Here is a 19,999-nt window from a genome sequence, read left to right as displayed (position 1 = left end):
TGAAAAATTTGGCACGTGAACTTTATGAATATTTCAAGAAAAACTTGTATAGTATACATACAACTTCATTTACTTATAGCGACATCTAGACATCGGTATGAGAATCTTTAAACGACATCTAGTAAAAAAAGCATATGTAATAAAATTAAGATAAACATCTATATTTATCTAATCTTATTACATATTGTTTTAATTATTTTAATTGTTAGGTTCTTTTAATTATTAATTATATAATCCTAAAAAAGTAGATACATTATTTAGCAAACGGAAATTATTTGCGATTAAAGAAACGAGTAATAATCTACAAATTTAAAAAGTTCAAACTCTATGTCTTGTGATGCTGATGAAAAGATTTCAAACTTGTTTGCGTTATTTCGTGTTGACAATGAAACGTCAAGCATACCTACTGTCAAAACACGTCAATGTCATATTATAAATATTCTTTCTTCGCTTTTGACTACGGAGTCGGAACTGTGATATTTATTAAAAATCTGTCGATAATTCTATTTAATAATCGACATTATCATGATCGTTGTATTAACAATACATGCTGCACCTGGATAAAAGCATTTAAGTGTTCTACAAGTTTGTGATAAACTATTAAAATGTCTTCAAAGGACAAATGGGTTCGCCGGTTTTCAGTTGACGAAACATCGCGACACCAAAATGGGTTTACTATTTACAAAATCACTTCTGTTGTAAGTTTATTTTATTTATAATATGATATATGACTTTTTATATGTATAATTTAATCTCCCTTAACCATCCGATATAATACAGCAGCACTGAAAAGTACCTACATACAATTAAATGCAGTAAATACTTTCACATTATTTGTATTTTGATTAAGTAGGTTGAATTTAATTGTTCTTTTACATTATTATTCACTTTTGTGATGTATTTCTCTTTGTGGAACTTTCTTGATTTGTGAAATCTTGGAGTTTTATTATAATTGTGTTGCAGTTTCACAAACATTTATAATTTTAAAGTTTTAATTAAGATTTTTCTAAAGTCCTAATGGTTTTTACTTAATTTACTATATATTAAACTAATATTTGATTAATTAATTGGGCATACATATAGATTCTCATGTTAACTGGAAAAGTCATTAGAGAAAGGGTCAATATGAAGATATGTTATATACATACATACATAAAATCACGCCTCTTTCCCGGAGGGGTAGGCAGGTAGGGTAGGTTTATATGTTATATATATTTAAGAATTTGTTGTACTCATATTATGTAAATAAAAATTTGAATTTGAATTGTTAAAGTGGAAACATTAGTATACATTGTTCCAATGACAGAATGTAAAGTGAGACATTTTTATTCCAATATATTGATAGAACATAATATTTCTATTCTATTCTAAGTATAATTTAATATTGTGAAGTTGACGTTGTTGATGAAAATGCTGCAGTGCAGTTTGTTACCGCTTCTTCTGCACTGACGCCTTGGAAGCGGCAGTAAACTTAGTTTTTAAGTAATTTATTTGACGTCAACCAAGTTGTTAAACCATACGACAATTATTAAGCGATATAATAATATCCTATAATAATGAATAAAAATTTTGAATTTTGAATTTTTGAATTATGACTCATATATAGGGTAATTGCGCTGGTTTGGCGTCCAGTTCTACTTTTCGTCCATTTCACTTTTAAACGCATATAAAAAGAATATAAACACACCTATGCACGCATGTTGCAACTTGTCACGATCCTTCATACTTAAGCAACAGTTCTAACAACCACAAATTCCAATTTGTCAAGTGAAAACTTCGAAAAAATTAAACTCAGTGGCCGGCATGTGTTCGTGTCTCGTAGACGTCATTGCCGATACAAAAAAAATAGCTGGTGCTGGAACACTCCGTGGTGGGTTTTATGACTATTTCACATAGATTGGGTAATATTTTGGCATGTAAGGATATTTAAGAGTATAACTAACATTATGTTTAGGTTATTTTACAATGTTTTTGTAGTAATCTTAGTAAAAGATTGCGGACGAATACTGACATGCCTATTTTACCAATTATTTGGTATCCGTCCACGTGGACGGAAACTAAAACAGCAAGCTAAATATTTGGAATGTTCATTTTACTTTTTCAGACCTATAAAAAAATATATGTTTTCTTTAGATATGAACTTTATTGGCTATTTGACAAGATATTTAGTTAACGTCCAATAATTTCTCAGTATTGCTTGTTTAAAAAAATGTTTAAATGGCATGGACGAAAACTAAACAGCAATTTTTTTTGTATTACTTTTCGTCCATAATAGTGTGGAATCTACTTCTAACACATTTTCTTGTTAATTCGTACAGGTTTTTCTAGTAGGTACTAAACTATGAAATTAATTGTTATAGATGGATTCGGGAAAATAAAAAAAGCAGGAAATCTACTGCTGAAGAATAAATATTTTTGTTGATTAAATAAAAGATCATAAAGACAGTTTTTATTTAACATTGCACTTTTACTCTTTTTTACATACTGGACGGAAACTAGATCACACCAGGGCGAAAACCAAATTTTTTGGACGAAAACTAGTGAAATCTGCCATTTAACATTTAATTATTTATATAAAAAACAATGTAGTTATAATTAAAAGTTTCTTAATTTTTATCAAAAATAGACTATATGAGGTATATAAACAAATATGAGCTATTTTAATTAGGATACTTTATCATATTATTTTTACGTCTGAAAGCTAGCAACTCCGCTAATTGGACGAAAACCAGCGCAATCACCCTACATTGCACAGTCTTGCATAACCAGATTTGAAGGGTAAGGTTTTCCTCAAAGTTGTAGTATTGAGGAAACATTACCCATGTTTTGTTTTCTTGTTATTCTGAGAAAGAAAACTCGATAACAAGGTAATTTACAATAAATAAGATTTTCTTTAATCTGTTCTTGCTATTATTTTCCTTGTTGTACATAAATAGATACATACATTTAGTCACATCTACACTCTATCATTTACTCTCTACCCTTGCAGGGTAGACAGAGTGTAAATGATATAAATGATGCTATTGGGATTTAGATAGTGACAGGTTGGCCTTTGTCCATTCAGCTAAATGTGGCTTAGCAGTCTTTTCAAGACTGAAAACTTAGTCTAATCGACAAGGGATATAGACATGATTATACTTATGTATCCAAACTCATCACTCTAATAACGCAAACTCATTGGTTTAGTTACCTTTGATGTGACTATTCCAGTTCATCTACATACATATAAGCACAAAGCTGTGTAAACCATCCTTACCCTAAGACAGAGGTTTTGATTTTGGACTCGTCTCTACAGTTGTTCCCGATCGAGTCGCCTGAAGCGGTCACAGTGGTATCGGTGTGGAAGCGGTACAGTGACGTTCAAAGACTCCATAAGAGCATGAAGCTGCTCCATGCGGGCCTTCACCTGAGGGGGACGATACCCGTGTTAGCTCAGAGTAGCTACTTCAAGCGTTTTCAACAAGAGGTGTGTATACCCTTAACGGGTTCCTTCTTCTGGCTTTAGTCCCGGTTGCATCCTCACCTTTTCAGAAAGGAGCCCGGGGGATGCCTTTGACCATGGATCCTAGATTGGGTGAGCCTGGTTTTTACACAAAGCGATTCCCGAATATAATAAAAAGTGAAACAGCGATAGTTTGCAGCGCGATAAAAACGGCGACGCGCGTGCCATCCTACGGGAGCTTATTAATGTTTTAGAAAGAGAGATATGACTATTAAATTTGTTTTTTTAACATCAGGTGATCGAGGAGAGGGCAAAGTCGATCAAAGCCCTGTTGGAATTTGTGGCAGAACATCAACTCCTATTTACAAGCACAGACTTCGTCAACTTTCTTCAGGTAATTACATAAAATTGCCAGTATAAAATTGACAAACAATTTAAACCAACTCCAAAAACTAAAAAGCTAAAATAATTCAAAATTAAATTGACAATACGTCATAACATAATTATAAACATATAATATAGACGTGACTGTATGTTTGTATTCGTCTACTCTTACGCTTTGCAAGCGGTTGTAGATTTAATTAAAAGTTTTATTTGCCGTCATTTAGTAATAATACCTAGCTTGTGTTTTGTTACTAAATCTTTTTTATTCCTGCTTTATAGACGGGCTACCCCGAGCCAGAGTCCACGGGCGGAATCATCAACGCCATCAGATCATCTCTTCATCTGCCTATAGAGGAGACGCCGCCATTGGAGTACCAGACCGATGATGATTCAAGAAGTCCAGTACACACAGGTATATATTGTTTTTTATTATAGTTTGTGTAGGGCTATCTTTTAATTAGACGATTGTCGCAAGGCCTTTCACTTGTATGTTGGTAAAAAAATATTAGGTCAAATATAACTTAACCTGATGAACCTGCATGAAGAGGATGATGAATGTGAATGAAGCGAAAATGGATGTTGCAAGTAGAGAGGTTGTCACTACTTATCAATACCATACATACATACTATCTACTACCATACAACAGAAGCTAAAAATTCGCATTCGCAATAGGCCAAAACTATGGCTCTCATTTGAATGTGGTTTTTTTATAATTAAGGCTTGGTCTTATTAAAAACTGGCATACAAAAGTACCTCCCCTCAACCCTCTAAGGGGCAATACAGGGAGTCAGCTTTTTCAGTTAACTTTTACGCCGAAGAAAGTCGCGGGCAGTAGCTAGTTTTGATTTATAATGCACAATATAAACATTTATTAACCACAAAAATCAATGTTTCCAGCACGCCCAGCACAGTCAAGCAACCTTATAGACGACAGCCCTCAAACCGCAGATGAAATGGACAGCATATCAAGAATACCAATCTACGAAGCGGACCACATAGAAATTAAAACCTTCCCAAAACTATCAGACAGTTTCGAATCATTAAATTCCCTAGACAGCATAAATAGCGACCTCTTTGAAGAACTAAACAAACTGGCCGTCGATAAAAGCAAACCGCTAGTGAAAAGTAAATCAGTGTTGCCGGACTTAATTAATTTTGACGCGCCGTCGTGTTCTAAATTTGAAGATTATCACACAATGCCCGCGAGAGTACCAGATTCGGATACAAATTCGTTGAGTTCCAATTTTGAAAATGATTCTAGAAGAAGCAGTTCGCGAGTGTCCGTTTATAGTAAAAGAAGTGTAATGTCTCTTTCTAACGTTGAGAGTAAAACAAAGACGGAGGATAGTTATGTGTTCGAAGCGGGTTATATGTTGAATTTGGCGACTAGATGTGAAAATTTGGGTGATTATCAAAGGGCGTTCGAGTGTTACAAGTCTGGCATTGAGAAAATGCTAATCGGAGTACAAAGTTAGTGAGACTTTTATTTATTTACATACATAATATTTTTCCAAGTTTTAATTGGAAGACCGCCCAGTATAAGTAAGGTTTCACAAGCGAGAAGGTTGCCTTTCCGGGCTTTATAATTCTATTCTGTTATTTTATGTGTACATATATGTACATACATACATACATAAAATCACGCCTCTTTCCCGGAGGGGTAGGCAGAGACTACCTCTTTCCACTTGCCACGATCTCTGCATACTTCCTTCGCTTCATCCACATTCATAACTCTTCATACAAGCTCAGCGGTTTCGGGTACTCTTGACCTGACCCTTTACCAGGACGTCCTTAATTTGATCAAGATACGTTCGTCTAGGTCTTCCCACTCTGACCTTTCCCTCCACACTCTCCTTGTATATCTGTTTAGTCAACCTGCTTTCATTCATCCTCTTTTGTATGTATACATGTAGATGTCGTAAAACACATATATCTTATGCCGATTTTGCTATGATCCAAATGGTTCCCTTACCAAGGTTGCGGAGGTCAGACGGGAGTCGCTTCGTGTAAAAACCTGACTCACTCAATCCAGGATCCATGGTCAAAGGCGTACCCCGGGCTCCTCTCCAGAGTGGTGAGGCTGTAACCGGGACTAACTCAAGGAGGAAGAAGAGAGGGCCATAAAACGTCACAATGTTCGTTCCCGAATTCCTCTGAAACGGCTTGACCGATTCTTATGAAATTTTGTGAGCATGAGTAGGTCTGAGAATCGCCCAACATCTATTTTTCATACCCCTTAGTGATAAGGGTTGTACACCCTAATCATTATTTTTTAACTAGAAATTATATAAAAATGATTTATATATGGCAAAACATCGTTTGCCGGGACAGCTAGTTTTATTACAAAATTAAATAATTTTTTGTTACTACATACTTACTTACATATGTCTAGAATAAAACCTGCGATAACAACAGATTACACGCCTAATTTCCTGTTATCACAGCCGGAATCTATGAAGTGGCGTTGTGACATTCACAATGGTTTACAGGTGAAATGTAAACGTTTACATACAGGAGGATATAATAATATTATGTCACGTCTTCGTCCCTTACGTGGTAGACAGATCATACATACAAACATACATAAAATCACGCCTCTTTCCCGGAGGGGTAGGCAGAGACTACCTCTTTCCACTTGCCACGATCTCTGCATACTTTCTTCGCTTCATCCACATTCATAACTCTCTTCATGCGAGCTCGGCGGTTTCGGGTACTTTTGACCTGACCCTTTACCAGGACGTCCTAAAGAAACAGATCATACAGTCTCGAAATGACTTAAAGCCCCCGTATCTTGGCTCTTGCGATAAACTATCGCTGTCCCGTTTCGCGTCCTAACAAAAAGCGAAACAGCGATAGTTTTACGCGCGATTGAAACGGCGACGCGTGCGCCGCTCTGCGGGGGTTGGTTGGTTTAGTGACGGTATGTAAAATATAACCGTATTTATTAATAGTACACTACTAGCTTGAGACTCCGTCTTTGCTCGAGTCTTAATTGTAGCTTAGTTATGTGTTAATCTTGATTATATGTGGATTTATTACAGTTAAGTTTCATCTAAATTCGTTCAGAATATTGGCGTGAAATAGTAACAAACGAACTCATACAAAATTTTATACGGTTGGGGAATTTCGAACGTTTGTCGCTTCCCCTAATTAAATACATACATACATATAATCACATCTATATCCCTTGCGGGGTAGACAGAGCCAACAATCTTGAAAAGACTGATAGGCCAAGTTCAGCTGTTTGACTTGATGATAGAATTCAGATTCAAATAGTGACAGGTTGCTAGCCCATCGCTTAAAAGAAGAAACCCGAGTTAATAAGCCTATCCTTTACTCGCCTTTTACGACATCCATGGGTTCATCCATCCATTCGTATAAATGTTTATGTTTTTTAGGCATAAAAGTTAATTATTTGATTTAAAGATGCAGTCTCCGCCTACCCCTCCGGAAAAGAGGCGTGACTTTATGTATGTATGTATGTATGTTAATTATTTGAAAACATTATTAGAAACACCCTGTAGTCCTAACATGCGATTTGTTTTATTTAACCGATAACTGCAGATAACTTATCGATTCTTTTTACACTTAGATTGCGTATTTAGTTCAGTCGGTGTTTAAAATAAATTCAACAAGCGTGATTCAAAAATAGTTTTGTATTTTTTATTTTAATGCATATCAATAATAACTTCACATTTAAAATTGCCTATTTAAAAAAAAATTGCGCGGCGAAAACAAATAAAGGGTTTATTCAGAGGAAAATAAATCTCTGTCTTCTTTATTCTAAGTTCTTGAAGGTTCTTCCTTGTTCTGTGTTAATAATAATCATTTAAATAAAACATATATGTATTTTAAGTTGTTTTTTTTTATTAATAACTTTAATTGTAGAGAAGTTTAACTACAAAATATAAACTTTTAAGTATATTAGTGTGAGTTTCAAATATGGATTTCCTGTACCTTTGTGATTACTTTCTTGACGAAGAAAACGGAAAATGCAAACGTAAGATTAATGCATTTATTTATTGTAAACTTTTATTTAAAAAAAAACATAAGGTTGACTAGATGCCATACAGCATTCTCTACTCAAATAAAATCAGAGATAATACATGGATGGTGCGATCAAATGCTTAGTATTAAACGATTATTGAAAAAATATTGAATGTATATAGTAACTATTATTTAAACAATTATATACAGAACGTATTGGGATCAAAGTAAAAACATAAATACATAAATAAAATCACGCCTCTAAACATCAAAAAAGGGTCAGGAATACCTGAAATGGACGAGTTTGCTTGAAGAGAGTTATTAATGTGGATGAAGCGTGTATTTGTGGCAGTGAAAAGATGTAGTCCCTGCCTACCAGAGAAAAAGGCGTGATTTTATAAATTTCATAAATTTTTATCCATACACGAGATTTGAACCTGTTTACCTCGTTATTGGTAACTTTACCTTTCGTCCACCGACCGTCCTACCAACCTGCTAAACGATTTAAAAATTATTAATTCTTGTTTCAGATGACTCGGACCCCCAGAGAAGGGCGTTAATAAAAGAGAAAACAAACAAATATATAACATATGCTGAGGAAATTTATAAAAACCATCTCCGTGATGCCGAACAGAGTGTAAGCACATAATTATTACCCTTTTGTCTGTAGTGCAAATTAAATTGTATTGTAGTATGTAACTTTATTTTGCCAATAGATGGCGCTAATATTAAAAAAGCAAATGTGACTGACTGACTGATTTATCAACGCAGAACCAAATCTAATGGATCTATCGGGCCGAAAAATTCTTACGAGTATCGAAATGGTCGGGGTTTTACGCGGGCGGACCCGCGGGCGTATTAATATAGTCGGTAAAACAGTGCATTGTAATTATGTTGAATACCTGTATTAACGCCATCTGTTGGCGAATAGAATTCGCGGTAATCATAGACTCACCTCTAATTGCAGCTACTACGTCATTTTCCAATCTAAAAATGACGGTACCATACCAATCTCATCCGTCATACAAATTTTAATTATATTTTATCATTTTATCCCTTTCAAACAGCTATTAACAGAAAGAGAGGACTACACTCGCCCCCTCCACTGCCCCATTCCGATATCAATGCTGAAACGTCCGTATGAAGAGCTGTCTTCGTATAGAGTTTTAGCTATATTGGGGTCAAGTATAATGCTGGTTCTCCATAAAACGGAACAGACTTGCTATGCTATGAAGGTAAGAGAAAGTTAGTGATAATCACTACATAATATATGGTAATAATCACTGCATATTTATAGGTACTTATATAATTAACTGATTTTAAACTCTCTCGTTGCGTATACAAATTTCCGAGATTAGCTCTTACATACTGACACAGAAAATAGGGGACTTAACCTGATTTTAAACTTTGGCGTTGCATTATACTATTTATAAATGCTACAGGTATTAAACGCGCATGTAACGTACCTTTATTTTATCTCGGACGTTTCGAGTCGTGTTACAATGATTTACAATGATGATTTTATAAAGTTTTGTTAGTTAATCTTTTTATCTTGTTGTACATAAATTAACTAATTTGTTTAATATACATATTTTTTTTCAAGGTCATCCAAAAAATTCCCAACAACTTGACAGAATTCGACGAATACTTCCACCAAAGGCCCGACGAAACTCGACAACCAATTTTAACAACAGTAATTCCATACATGGTCCCTTTACACGCCTACGTGGAAACAAATGACTTAATATTCTTAATACTATCATACGCACCGGGCGAAAAACTATTCGATTATATAAAAAATTACGCAAAATCCATACCGAATACGCCGGCGAGGGAATTGAATCTAGAAAACGTTTTTCCGATAACTGATAACGTTACAACGAAAACCGATAATAACGTTTCACCGAAATTGAATTCTGAAAATAATAATCCCAGTGTCGAAATTGAGACTGATTGCATGGAGAATGTTGAGATTTCCGTGAACGATTTGGTGTTGAATTCTAAGAGACTGTTGGAGAATGTTGATAGGGTGTTGTGTGAGCCGAAATTGTTGGATAAGACTGATTTGGATAACGATAGAGTTGACACTTCGCCGATTATTAGGGTAAGTGCTTAGAATTCGGAATAATATTAAGATTAATAAGTGCTTAGAAAACTGTGTATAATTGTTTATTCATGTTGTTTTTAACTCAAAATAGTATTTCTATGGTAGTTGGTGAATTGTTTTTTTAGACAAGACAAACTATAAACAAATATAATAGATTAACTTCTAAATTAATCGTGCAAAATATCATTAAACATCAAATCCCGATGCATAAATAGGTATTAGTCAAGTCTATATCCCTTGCGGGGTAAACAGAGTCAACAGGCTCGCAACGACTATGGCCACGCTAAGCTATAAGGCTTAATGATGGAATTTTTTTTCAAATAGTGACAGGTTGTTAACCCATCGCCTACAAGAGGAATTCCTAGCCTATTCCTTAGTCGCCTTTTACGATATCCATCGATCGGTCCTATACAAAATTGCCGGGAACCACACGGCAATGATGAAAACGTGATATGTGTATAATTTGATGAGAAACGAACTTTCTCTGATTGGCCTGGATCTCGGATGTTTATCTATATAAGTATTTATTATAAAATATAGTATCGTTGACAAAGTATCTCGTAACACAAGTCTCGAACTCGCTTCGAGGCCAACTCGATCTGTGTTATCTGTCCCATATACCTATACTTATTTGTTAATCGATTAACAATCGATAAATTTCAGTAATCGAATGAGAATGATATGATTTCAGATCTCTCCCCGCCCTGTAGACGTGTTACCCCCCTCTGCGGTGTGCAAATGGGCCGCGGAAATATTGACAGCTTTGGAGAGTTTACACAATAGCGGAGTCGTTTGCAGGTAAATTATCTTATATATAAAATTCTCGTGTCACAATGTTTGTCTCCGTACTCCTCCGAAATGGCTTTACCGATTTTAACCAAATTTTGCATGCATATTCAGTAGGTCTGAGAATCGGCTAACATCTATTTTTCATATCCCTTAACTTTAAAAATTATTAATATGGCTATACAACGTTTGCCGGGACAGGTAGTTCACTATAAAATCGTAAAAGTACCCGAAACCGCCGAGCTTGCATGAAAAGAGTTATGAATGTGGATGAAGCGAAGGAAGTGTGCAGAGATCGTGGCAAGTGGAAAGAGGTAATCTCTGCCTACCCCTCCGGAATAGAGGCGTGATTTTATGTATGTTTGTATGTATGTAAAATCGTAAAAACACAGCTGAACGTGTTCTTACAATTTTTTCGCCGTAATAATAATATCAAAAGACTGAACCGTCAAGTTCAGCTTAACTATAGAATACATACATATGGTTACGTCTATATCCCTTGCGGGGTAAACATAGCCAACTGTCTGGAAAATAATGACAGGCCACGTTCAACTATTTGGCTTAATGATAGAATTGAGATTCAAATAGTGACAGGTAGCTAGCCCATCGGCTAAAAAAGAATCCCAAGTTTGTAAGCCTATCCCTTAGTCGCCTTTTACGACATCCGTGGGAAAGAGATGCAGTGGTACTATTCTTTTTTCCTACTGGTGCCGGGAACCACAAAATTTACAGTTAATTTTTTTTTTTCTGTTACAGAGATTTAAACCCATCAAATATTTTACTGGGAGCTGGTGGTCAAATAATATTAACCTATATAATTTCATATCCCGGTCTGGAAATGTCTCTGGCAAAGTTAAGTCCGTCTGTCAGTATGTACATAGCGCCTGAACTGTACGTGAACACGATACTTGATAACGAGGTGGATGAAAAAGTATGCGATTTTTGGAGTTTCGGTGCTATAATGTATGAGTTGTTGTGTGGCGTGGTGAGTTTTATACGAATAATTTATTAACTTAATTAATATATTTCTTCCTCCTGGCTTTAGTCCCGGTTGGATCCTCACCACTCTAGAGATGGGTATGCCTTTGACCATTGAAGTTTAAAATTAAATATAATATACTCAAGAACCATATTCAAGACTGAAATTCTGAGGAACTGTAAAGATTTTAATAGAAAACATAAACAAAAACTATGTGCGGGCAATCTTTGCTTGAAAAAGAAGGAAGACACACCTATATTTGTGTCGGAACAGTTGACAGCGAGGGGATCACGTCTTTTCTTTTTGGCCCGCGATCTTGCTAGGTCTAGGGAATATAAATATTGCTGGACCTCGTATGGGAGGGTGTATCTTCGGAAACAAGATAATTTGCCTATTATAATTATTAGAAGTGAAGCGCAGGTGCAAAATCTCATGCAAGCGAAATGACTAGATTTAGAGAAATATTCGGGGCTTATTAAACGGTCTGTGTCGTGCAAGATTTATATTCCTTACACTTTAAAATTAAAATTAAAATTAGGATTAAGCTTTTTCTTTGATTTATACATGTGCTTGACTGATAGGGAGATTTGCGTGGTGGGACGGGGGATCAAGGCGCATACCAAAAATTCACCTTTTATTATAATCAGAGATCTTTGGAACTCATTGATTATGAACAATATTATGAAACCAAATAAATATTTTAAAAAATATTTTTATTACGATGCAATTATCTTAAATAAATTCAGGAAAAATTTTAAACACGTTTTTATAGGAAAACAATGCAACAGCATGCATTCGATGAAATACTCTGAACATTTATATCACTACCATGAGTACAACACTGATCTACTATTACTAAACATGACTAAGTACCATAATACTATTTATGCTAATATAGAAAACAAAAACTATTTAAAAACTACGATTATTTTAAATGTCAAGTACCTTTACTTTAATTTAACGACAAATATCATTCTCTTAAGGGATGAACATGGTTAGTCTCTTTACTCATACGGAAGAAATAGACAAAATTGACATAGCGAAATCAGAGCAGATGTCCATAGAGGACTTTACAGTGAGACGATGTGTAACAAATAAAAATGACTATACAATTGTCTCACAAAACATTGTTAGTATATACAAAAATCTGGACGATCTTATCGTCACTCTTTCGAAATTTAAATTTAGAATTGATGTAATAGTTTTGAGTGAATGTAGGATAAATGGTGCTAAACCAATACCTCAACTAGAAAATTACTTATCTTATAATTCTACAAATCATATAAACCAATCTGACGGAGTTGTTATTTACGTAAGAAATAACCTTAAGATTACCGTCAAGGAAGTAAAATTAATTCATGCTTCTTGTATGCAAGTCAATCTTCCTAATCTGACTATACTTGGCATATATCGTTCACCATCGAATAGGTCTGCAGAAGCTTTTATACTATCATTAGACACTCACCTAAAAACTTTGAAAAATCGTAAACAAATCGTAGTAACAGGCGACATTAATATTAATCTTATTCAAAAATCAAGTGAAAATAGTCTTGAGATTGGGAATAGAGAATCTTACTTAAACATGTTAGCACATAATGGCATCCAACCAGGTCACTTGTTACCAACTAGGGATAATTCTTGTCTAGATCATTTTATGCTGAAGTTAAATGAACATCGCCACAAAGCAACCATAGTTATATTGAACACTACAATTACTGATCACCGTTTAACATTGTTGAAATTGACCAATAGTGACAATTATAATAAAAATTTTAAAAATACTAAATTCAAAACAACTGTTGATTACGATAAAGCTCTTTTTAATCTAAAGGAAAACAAATTTTCTGAACTTATATCAATAAACGATCCTACAACATTGGCTAATCGACTCATTGTAAAACTTAAAGAAAGCATTCTTGAAAATACTTTAACTAAACAAATACGATGTAAAGACCGTATTATTAAACCTTGGATCACCCCTGGTATCTTGCGATGCATAAAAAATAGGAATGACATGCAACGTAAGCTTAAAGACAATCCACAGAATGAAGTACTAAAGATTACTTATAAACGTTACCGTAACCACTGTAACACTCTGTTACAAAATCTAAAAAGGGAATTCGATCGAAAGCTACTGTCTAAAAATTCTAAAAATCCAAAATCATTTTGGAGTACAATTAATACCCTAACAAATCGAAAAAAAATCTCAAACAACAATTTCGATCTTTTGCATACTCACTCAGAACCTGAATTATCGGTAAATAACGCTAACGATTACTTTGCGAATATAGGAAGAAATATGGCGCAAGACATATCAAATGAACTTCCTCCGACCAATAGCCCATTTAAGGAACTTTCACCTGTATCTCAGTTATCATCGTTTGTACTGCTGGAGACTGATTGTGAGGAAGTGTATCATGTATTGATGGGACTTAAGTCAGAGAGCGCCCCAGGCTGGGATAATGTGCCAACTCGGTTTTTAAAATTTGCTCACGAACTAGTTGTTCCAGTTATAACTCATTTAGCAAATCTTTGTTTTGTGCAGGGGGTTTTTCCTAATGCTCTGAAGCAAGCTATCGTTGTACCAGTTTACAAGAGCGGTGACAGGGATGACGTATCCAACTATAGACCTATTTCTGTCCTCACAGCGATTTCAAAAATTATCGAAAGGCTGATTAACAACCGACTACTCAAATACTTGCAAAAGTACAAAATTATTTCCGATTATCAATTTGGCTTTAAAAAAGGAGTTTCTACAGAGGATGCTATCATTGCACTGACTTCCGTAATTGTTGAAGCAGTAGACAGTGGTAAAAAGTGCTTAACGTCATTCTTGGATCTCAAAAAAGCATTTGATACTGTCTCTGTGCCTATGCTTTTGCATCGCCTTGAAAAGGTGGGTGTAAGAGGAATTCCCCTTGCTCTTATCACTGATTACCTCAGGGACCGCGGGCAGAGTGTTAAGGTGGGCCACTATATTAGTAAACAAGCTAAAATCGAGTACGGGGTCCCCCAGGGTAGTGTCCTTGGTCCTACTTTGTTTATAATATATATCAACGAACTTTGCAATATGAAGCTTCAAAAAGGCCATATTTTTTCATACGCCGACGACACTGCCGTGGTTTTTGTGGGCGACTCTTGGGAAGAAGTTAAACGCTGTGCAGAACATGGCCTTGAGTTGATGGCTAAATGGTTGAGAAATAGTCTCCTAACACTTAACATGGAAAAAACTAACTATATTACTTTTACTAACTATACTAATACACAACCTAAACAAGATTTTAATTTGAAAATACACGTTTGTAACAATACTCAAGAATGCAGATGTAATAGAATTAATAAAGTAGAAACTGTTAAATATTTGGGATTAATTGTGGATCAGAGACTTACCTGGCACCAACACTTGCAGCTTCTCATAAAAAGAATACGCAAATTAATGTGGGTTTTCAAAGCACTTAGATACCTAGCTGACAACAAGTTATTAAGATTAATATATGTTACACTTGCCCAATCTATCCTCGGTTACTGTATTTCGGTTTGGGGAGGTGCTACTAAGACTGAATTTTTGCACCTCGAAAGAGCACAAAGATCCCTTCTCAGGCTGATTTATTTTAAACCCTATAGGTATCCTACCTCTCAACTATACTCAGACTGCAATTTACTTTCGGTTAGGAGACTTTATATCCTAAACATTACCTTAAAAAAACATAAAATTCTTGATTATAACCCAGAAAAACTAAATAGAAGAAGAAAACATACTGTGGCTACAATTGTCCCTGTGAAAACTATATATGCTAAAAGACAATTTTCCAGCCAGACCTCACGTATATACAACCAATTAAATAGACATCTAAATATTTATGAGCAAACTTATTATACATGTAAAAAGACTGTGACTTTATTCTTGCAAAACAAGAACTTTGATGAGATAGAATTGCTGTGTGCATAATGTGTTACTTAACCGTAGACTACATAAATGTGTATACTTTTTACTTACCCTTACTTATCACGCTTACTTCCATCTTTACATTACTTGGTCATAATTATCCTTAAAACTTTTAGAAATAGCTTTAAAATAACCCGGACTAGACTCTAGGCTGGGCTGATAATATTGTTCTAATACTTACTCTTATATTGGTGGTATGCGTTTTGTGGTGTGACACATCTTGTCTAATCCTAGGTTTTTAGTTCATATTTTTGTTTGTATTCTGATTTGATTTGCCATATTCAATAATTATTTGTATTTATTGCTTACCACATAAGAAGAGCGGGTTCTCCAAACACAAGTATTTATACTTAAATGGAGATCCCATTCTAAACGAGATACTGTAAAGGAGTTAAATAAATAAACTTTTCATTTTCATTTTCATTTTCATACTAATTAGTGCCGTGTGGTTCCCGGCACCAATAAAAAAAAAAAAGAATAGGACCACTCCATCTCGTTCCCATGGATGTCGTAAAAGGCGACTAAGGGATAAGTTTATAAACTTGGGATTATTCTTGTACGCGATGGGCTAGCAACCTGTCACTATTTGAATCTCAATTCCATCATGCAGCCAAACAGCTGAACGTGACCTTTCAGTCTTTTCGAGACTATTGGCTCTGTCTACCCCGCAAGAGATGTATACGTGATTATATGTATGTTAAATATACTAGTTATCAATTAATGGCGCAATCATCCCAACTGATATTAAAAATGCGAAATTATGTTTGTTTGTTTTCTCTTAACGCGTTTTGAAATCTTTTTGAAATTTTGCGTATATATTAATAAGTCTGCGAAAAGGACATATCTTTCATCCCGTTAAATACTATAGTTCCCGTGGGATTTGCGAAAAAACCTGTATTTTCGTTGATAGGTGGCGCTATATTCGCGCGGGTGACGCTGCGGGTGAAAGCTAGTCACATATAATTCAAGTAGTCTGTTTAAAATTTTTACTTATTTAAAAATTTTTACTTCATTGTATGTTATACCAATCTAAGCTATGTTTTTTGCGTGAAAAATTAACGTTTCACACATTCTTACAAACTTTCTCGTTTATAATATTAGATTTATTTTTAAAGATATGTTGTTTTTTTTTTTCTTTTCAGCCGCTATCGCACTACCACAAAAATATATTCACGAGTCATACAATACTATATCTGCCGGATGGATTGTCTGTCGAGGTGGAGTCATTGTTGACACAGGTATGTAACAAATTAATTTTATTATATACATAAAATCACGCCTCTATCCCGGAGGGGTAGGCAGAGACTACCTCCTTCCACTTGCCACGATCTCTTCATACTTCATACATTTTATTATATCATTGTTCCTATTTGATAGATTTAACAAGAATAATTTACATCATACATCCGCGTAAATTAAAAAAAATAAAGTCATATTTTGAAAATTCTTTTACATGCCAAATTTTAAACCCTACTGTGCGTTGATATATCAGTCAATCAGTTATTCAGTCAGAGAAAGAAATTATTCTCAACTTTACAAGAATGCAAACTTAGAATTAAAAATAGAAATGTGGACGAGAGAATGCATTGTTAAAATGCATTGATTTCATTTGAATTTAATTAATAAAATTTTAGATGTCAAATTTAATAACGAATGTACATTGTTACTTATAAAAATTGTGAATCAATATAAAATTAATTATCTAAAAAATATGTTTTTTTTTTATTTTTTTTTTATAAACAGCTCCTAACTTACGAACCCTCCGAGCGTCTCGGCGCCGGCAAAGATGGCATACAAGAGATAAAAAATCATCCCTACTTCAAACATATCGACTGGAAGGAAGTCTACGACAGCTGGGTAGTGCCGGGTTGAATGTTGAAGCTGTAGGTGCGAGGTTCGATTCCGTTCGGAACTATTTAAATACGGACGCCATTTTGTTTGTCTTGGTATTTTTTACATACATACATACATTGTATAATCACGTCTATGTCCCTTGCGGGGTAGGCAGAGCCAACTGTCTGGAAAATAATGACAGGCCACGTTCAGCTATTTGGCTTATTGGTAGAACTGTGAAAAGTGACAGGTTGCTAGCCCGTCGCCTAAAAGAAGTATCCCAAGTTTATAAGCTTATCTCTTATTCGACTTTTACGACATCCATGGGAAAGAGACGGAGTGTTCCTATTTTTTTTTTATAAACTTTTTATAAAATGCATAATAATCTTTTTGGAATACATTCTGAGATTTTAATACATTTTGGGCACATTGCATAGAAAAATAATATATGTATATACCTAGGTGCCTTTATAAAATTGTCGATGGAACGTTCTAGTAGTTACAGTTATCTTTATTTTAACACTATACGTGGTATATTTTGTTTTCGTTGATAATTACAAGTGTTAACTGCTCGTTTTCTCAACTCTGTAGTAACATTTTTTACTTTTTGATAAATGCATGTTTTCTTAATTTTTGCGAACATTAAAATCCAAAGTAACATTTGGAAATGAAACCGAAACTTTTGTAATGGAACTTTGTTAAACTATTTAATAAATAATACAGGTTAATAACCGTGTACGTAACTTACTTTTATTTTATCCTCGGACATTTATTAACGCTCGGTGACTAAGGATCACTGTAACATGAATAGAATAGAATAGATTTATTTTCAAAATTGGATACAAGGTATCACTTATTGACGTCACATCACTTAAATCTAATTATAACTACTGCCGCTTCCAAAGCGCATGTGTAGAAGAAGCGGCGGAACAAACTACACTGCAGCATTTTCATCGGACGTCGATATACAAATATAGATCTCTTAAATCTAAATCATGGACGAATGCACACTGTCTACATTAAAAAACATGAATGGATGTAGAACTAGTGACATGATTAGAAACGTCCGAGATAAAATAAAGGTACGTTACGTGCGCGTTTAATGCCTGTATTATTAATAAATAGTATAATGCAATGAGAGAGTTTAAAAATCATTAATATTTGTTAAAAATTTAAAATCCAGGTTCTTTCTAGTTCCATGTACAAACGTGACATTTGGATAACGTGATACTTAATATTTATATATTTCCTTGTCTTTGTGTATTATTCTGTGTATATATGAGCTTTAATTTTTTAAAGCTGTTGGCCAGAAAAATAAGAGCTATAATTTAAAAAAAAAATGTCGCGTTTGTATTTCTTTTGTTTGGAAACATGACAACTTAAACTTTGTATCTCAGAAACCCTGCAAATATACAGCTTATTTCATTGTATTATCAGTTTATGTTTTTAAGGAGAGAGAATGAAGGTATACTGAGCGATTTTGATTACTGGCCGTTATAAGATAATAATAATAAGTGAGATATGTAGAATTAATATAATTTAGTAGTATTGTTTAGGTGTATGCTTTAAGCCCTTCAAAAAAAATTAAATTAAATGATTAATAAATAATCAGCCCTCCTAATGATTAATAATTAATAATCGCGGTTGAGAAGCAAATTCTTCAAAGGATGGTCCTGTTTTCTTTAGGTTTAGAGACCCATTCTTCCTTCTTTCCAACCTTGGCTGGATCAAGTCTTCTGGTTTATCTCTGTAACCTGAGTTCATCTTTTTGATCTCTTCAGTTCTGTAAAAATCCTTTTCCATGGCGTCAGCGCGCATTTTCAATTTATTAAAATTAAATTGACGTTGAAAAATTGGGTGGGCGTATGTTACTGGTATCATACCTAGAATTTTCGAAAATATTTACTGTTGGGAATTAATTTATTAGTAGAAAAGCATTACAATTTAGACATTGACTGCCTTAACTTTTGAAGGGATATCTAACGCTAACATAAGTATTATTTTTAAGAGTTTTAAGTAAAATATAAGAAATATATATTAACAGATGTTGTATTTGTTTAAAAACAATTATATTATGTGTTTATCTAGTCCACATTTAAGTTACTTAAATATTGTATGTTTAGAAATAAGTATAGTACAAAATAATTTGAAGTGCAAAAAGTGTATACTCGGTACCATAGATACTTTTATTTTTCTAGATCTGTTACTAAAAATAGGTGGCTATTTTCTTAGTTTTAATTATTTATTTTTCAAATGTATGTTTATTTTTTCAGTACGTTTTAGCTCAGTGAAGTTTTCGGTTGATTTTTGTGATCGGTCAGATTATGTTGAAAAACTAAGTTTGTCTGATTTGTTTTTTACGTCGAAAAATACTTTAAACTTTTTCAATTCAATTATTCGACTCAAATAATATAAAAGTTCATATGATTCGAAGTTAAAACCAGTGCAAATGGATTTGCTATAATTCTGAAAATTTATTCGGATAACAGATCTACAAAAATAATAAATATCTTTTTATATATTGACATTATCAG

General features: G+C 34.1%; 1 protein-coding gene across 1 annotated transcript; it reads left to right on the top strand.

Annotated features, from left to right (window-relative positions):
- Window positions 1-438: 438 nt before the first annotated feature.
- Window positions 439-19,517, top strand: LOC106141752 (ribosomal protein S6 kinase delta-1). Its single transcript, XM_060951691.1, has 12 exons — window positions 439-698; window positions 3,296-3,466; window positions 3,738-3,836; window positions 4,106-4,238; window positions 4,725-5,297; window positions 8,345-8,451; window positions 8,882-9,049; window positions 9,418-9,918; window positions 10,613-10,719; window positions 11,464-11,692; window positions 16,775-16,870; window positions 17,376-19,517. Exons 1-12 carry the CDS (start codon window positions 606-608, stop codon window positions 17,502-17,504), a joined length of 2,406 nt encoding a protein of 801 aa, XP_060807674.1. The 5' UTR covers window positions 439-605; the 3' UTR covers window positions 17,505-19,517.
- The last annotated feature ends 482 nt before the right edge of the window (window positions 19,518-19,999 follow it).

The sequence above is a fragment of the Amyelois transitella genome, chromosome 26, assembly GCF_032362555.1.
Source record: "Amyelois transitella isolate CPQ chromosome 26, ilAmyTran1.1, whole genome shotgun sequence".
Lineage (NCBI taxonomy): Eukaryota > Metazoa > Arthropoda > Insecta > Lepidoptera > Pyralidae > Amyelois > Amyelois transitella.
Note: the sequence above shows the minus strand (reverse complement) of the source record. Positions and strands in the feature narration are given on the sequence as shown.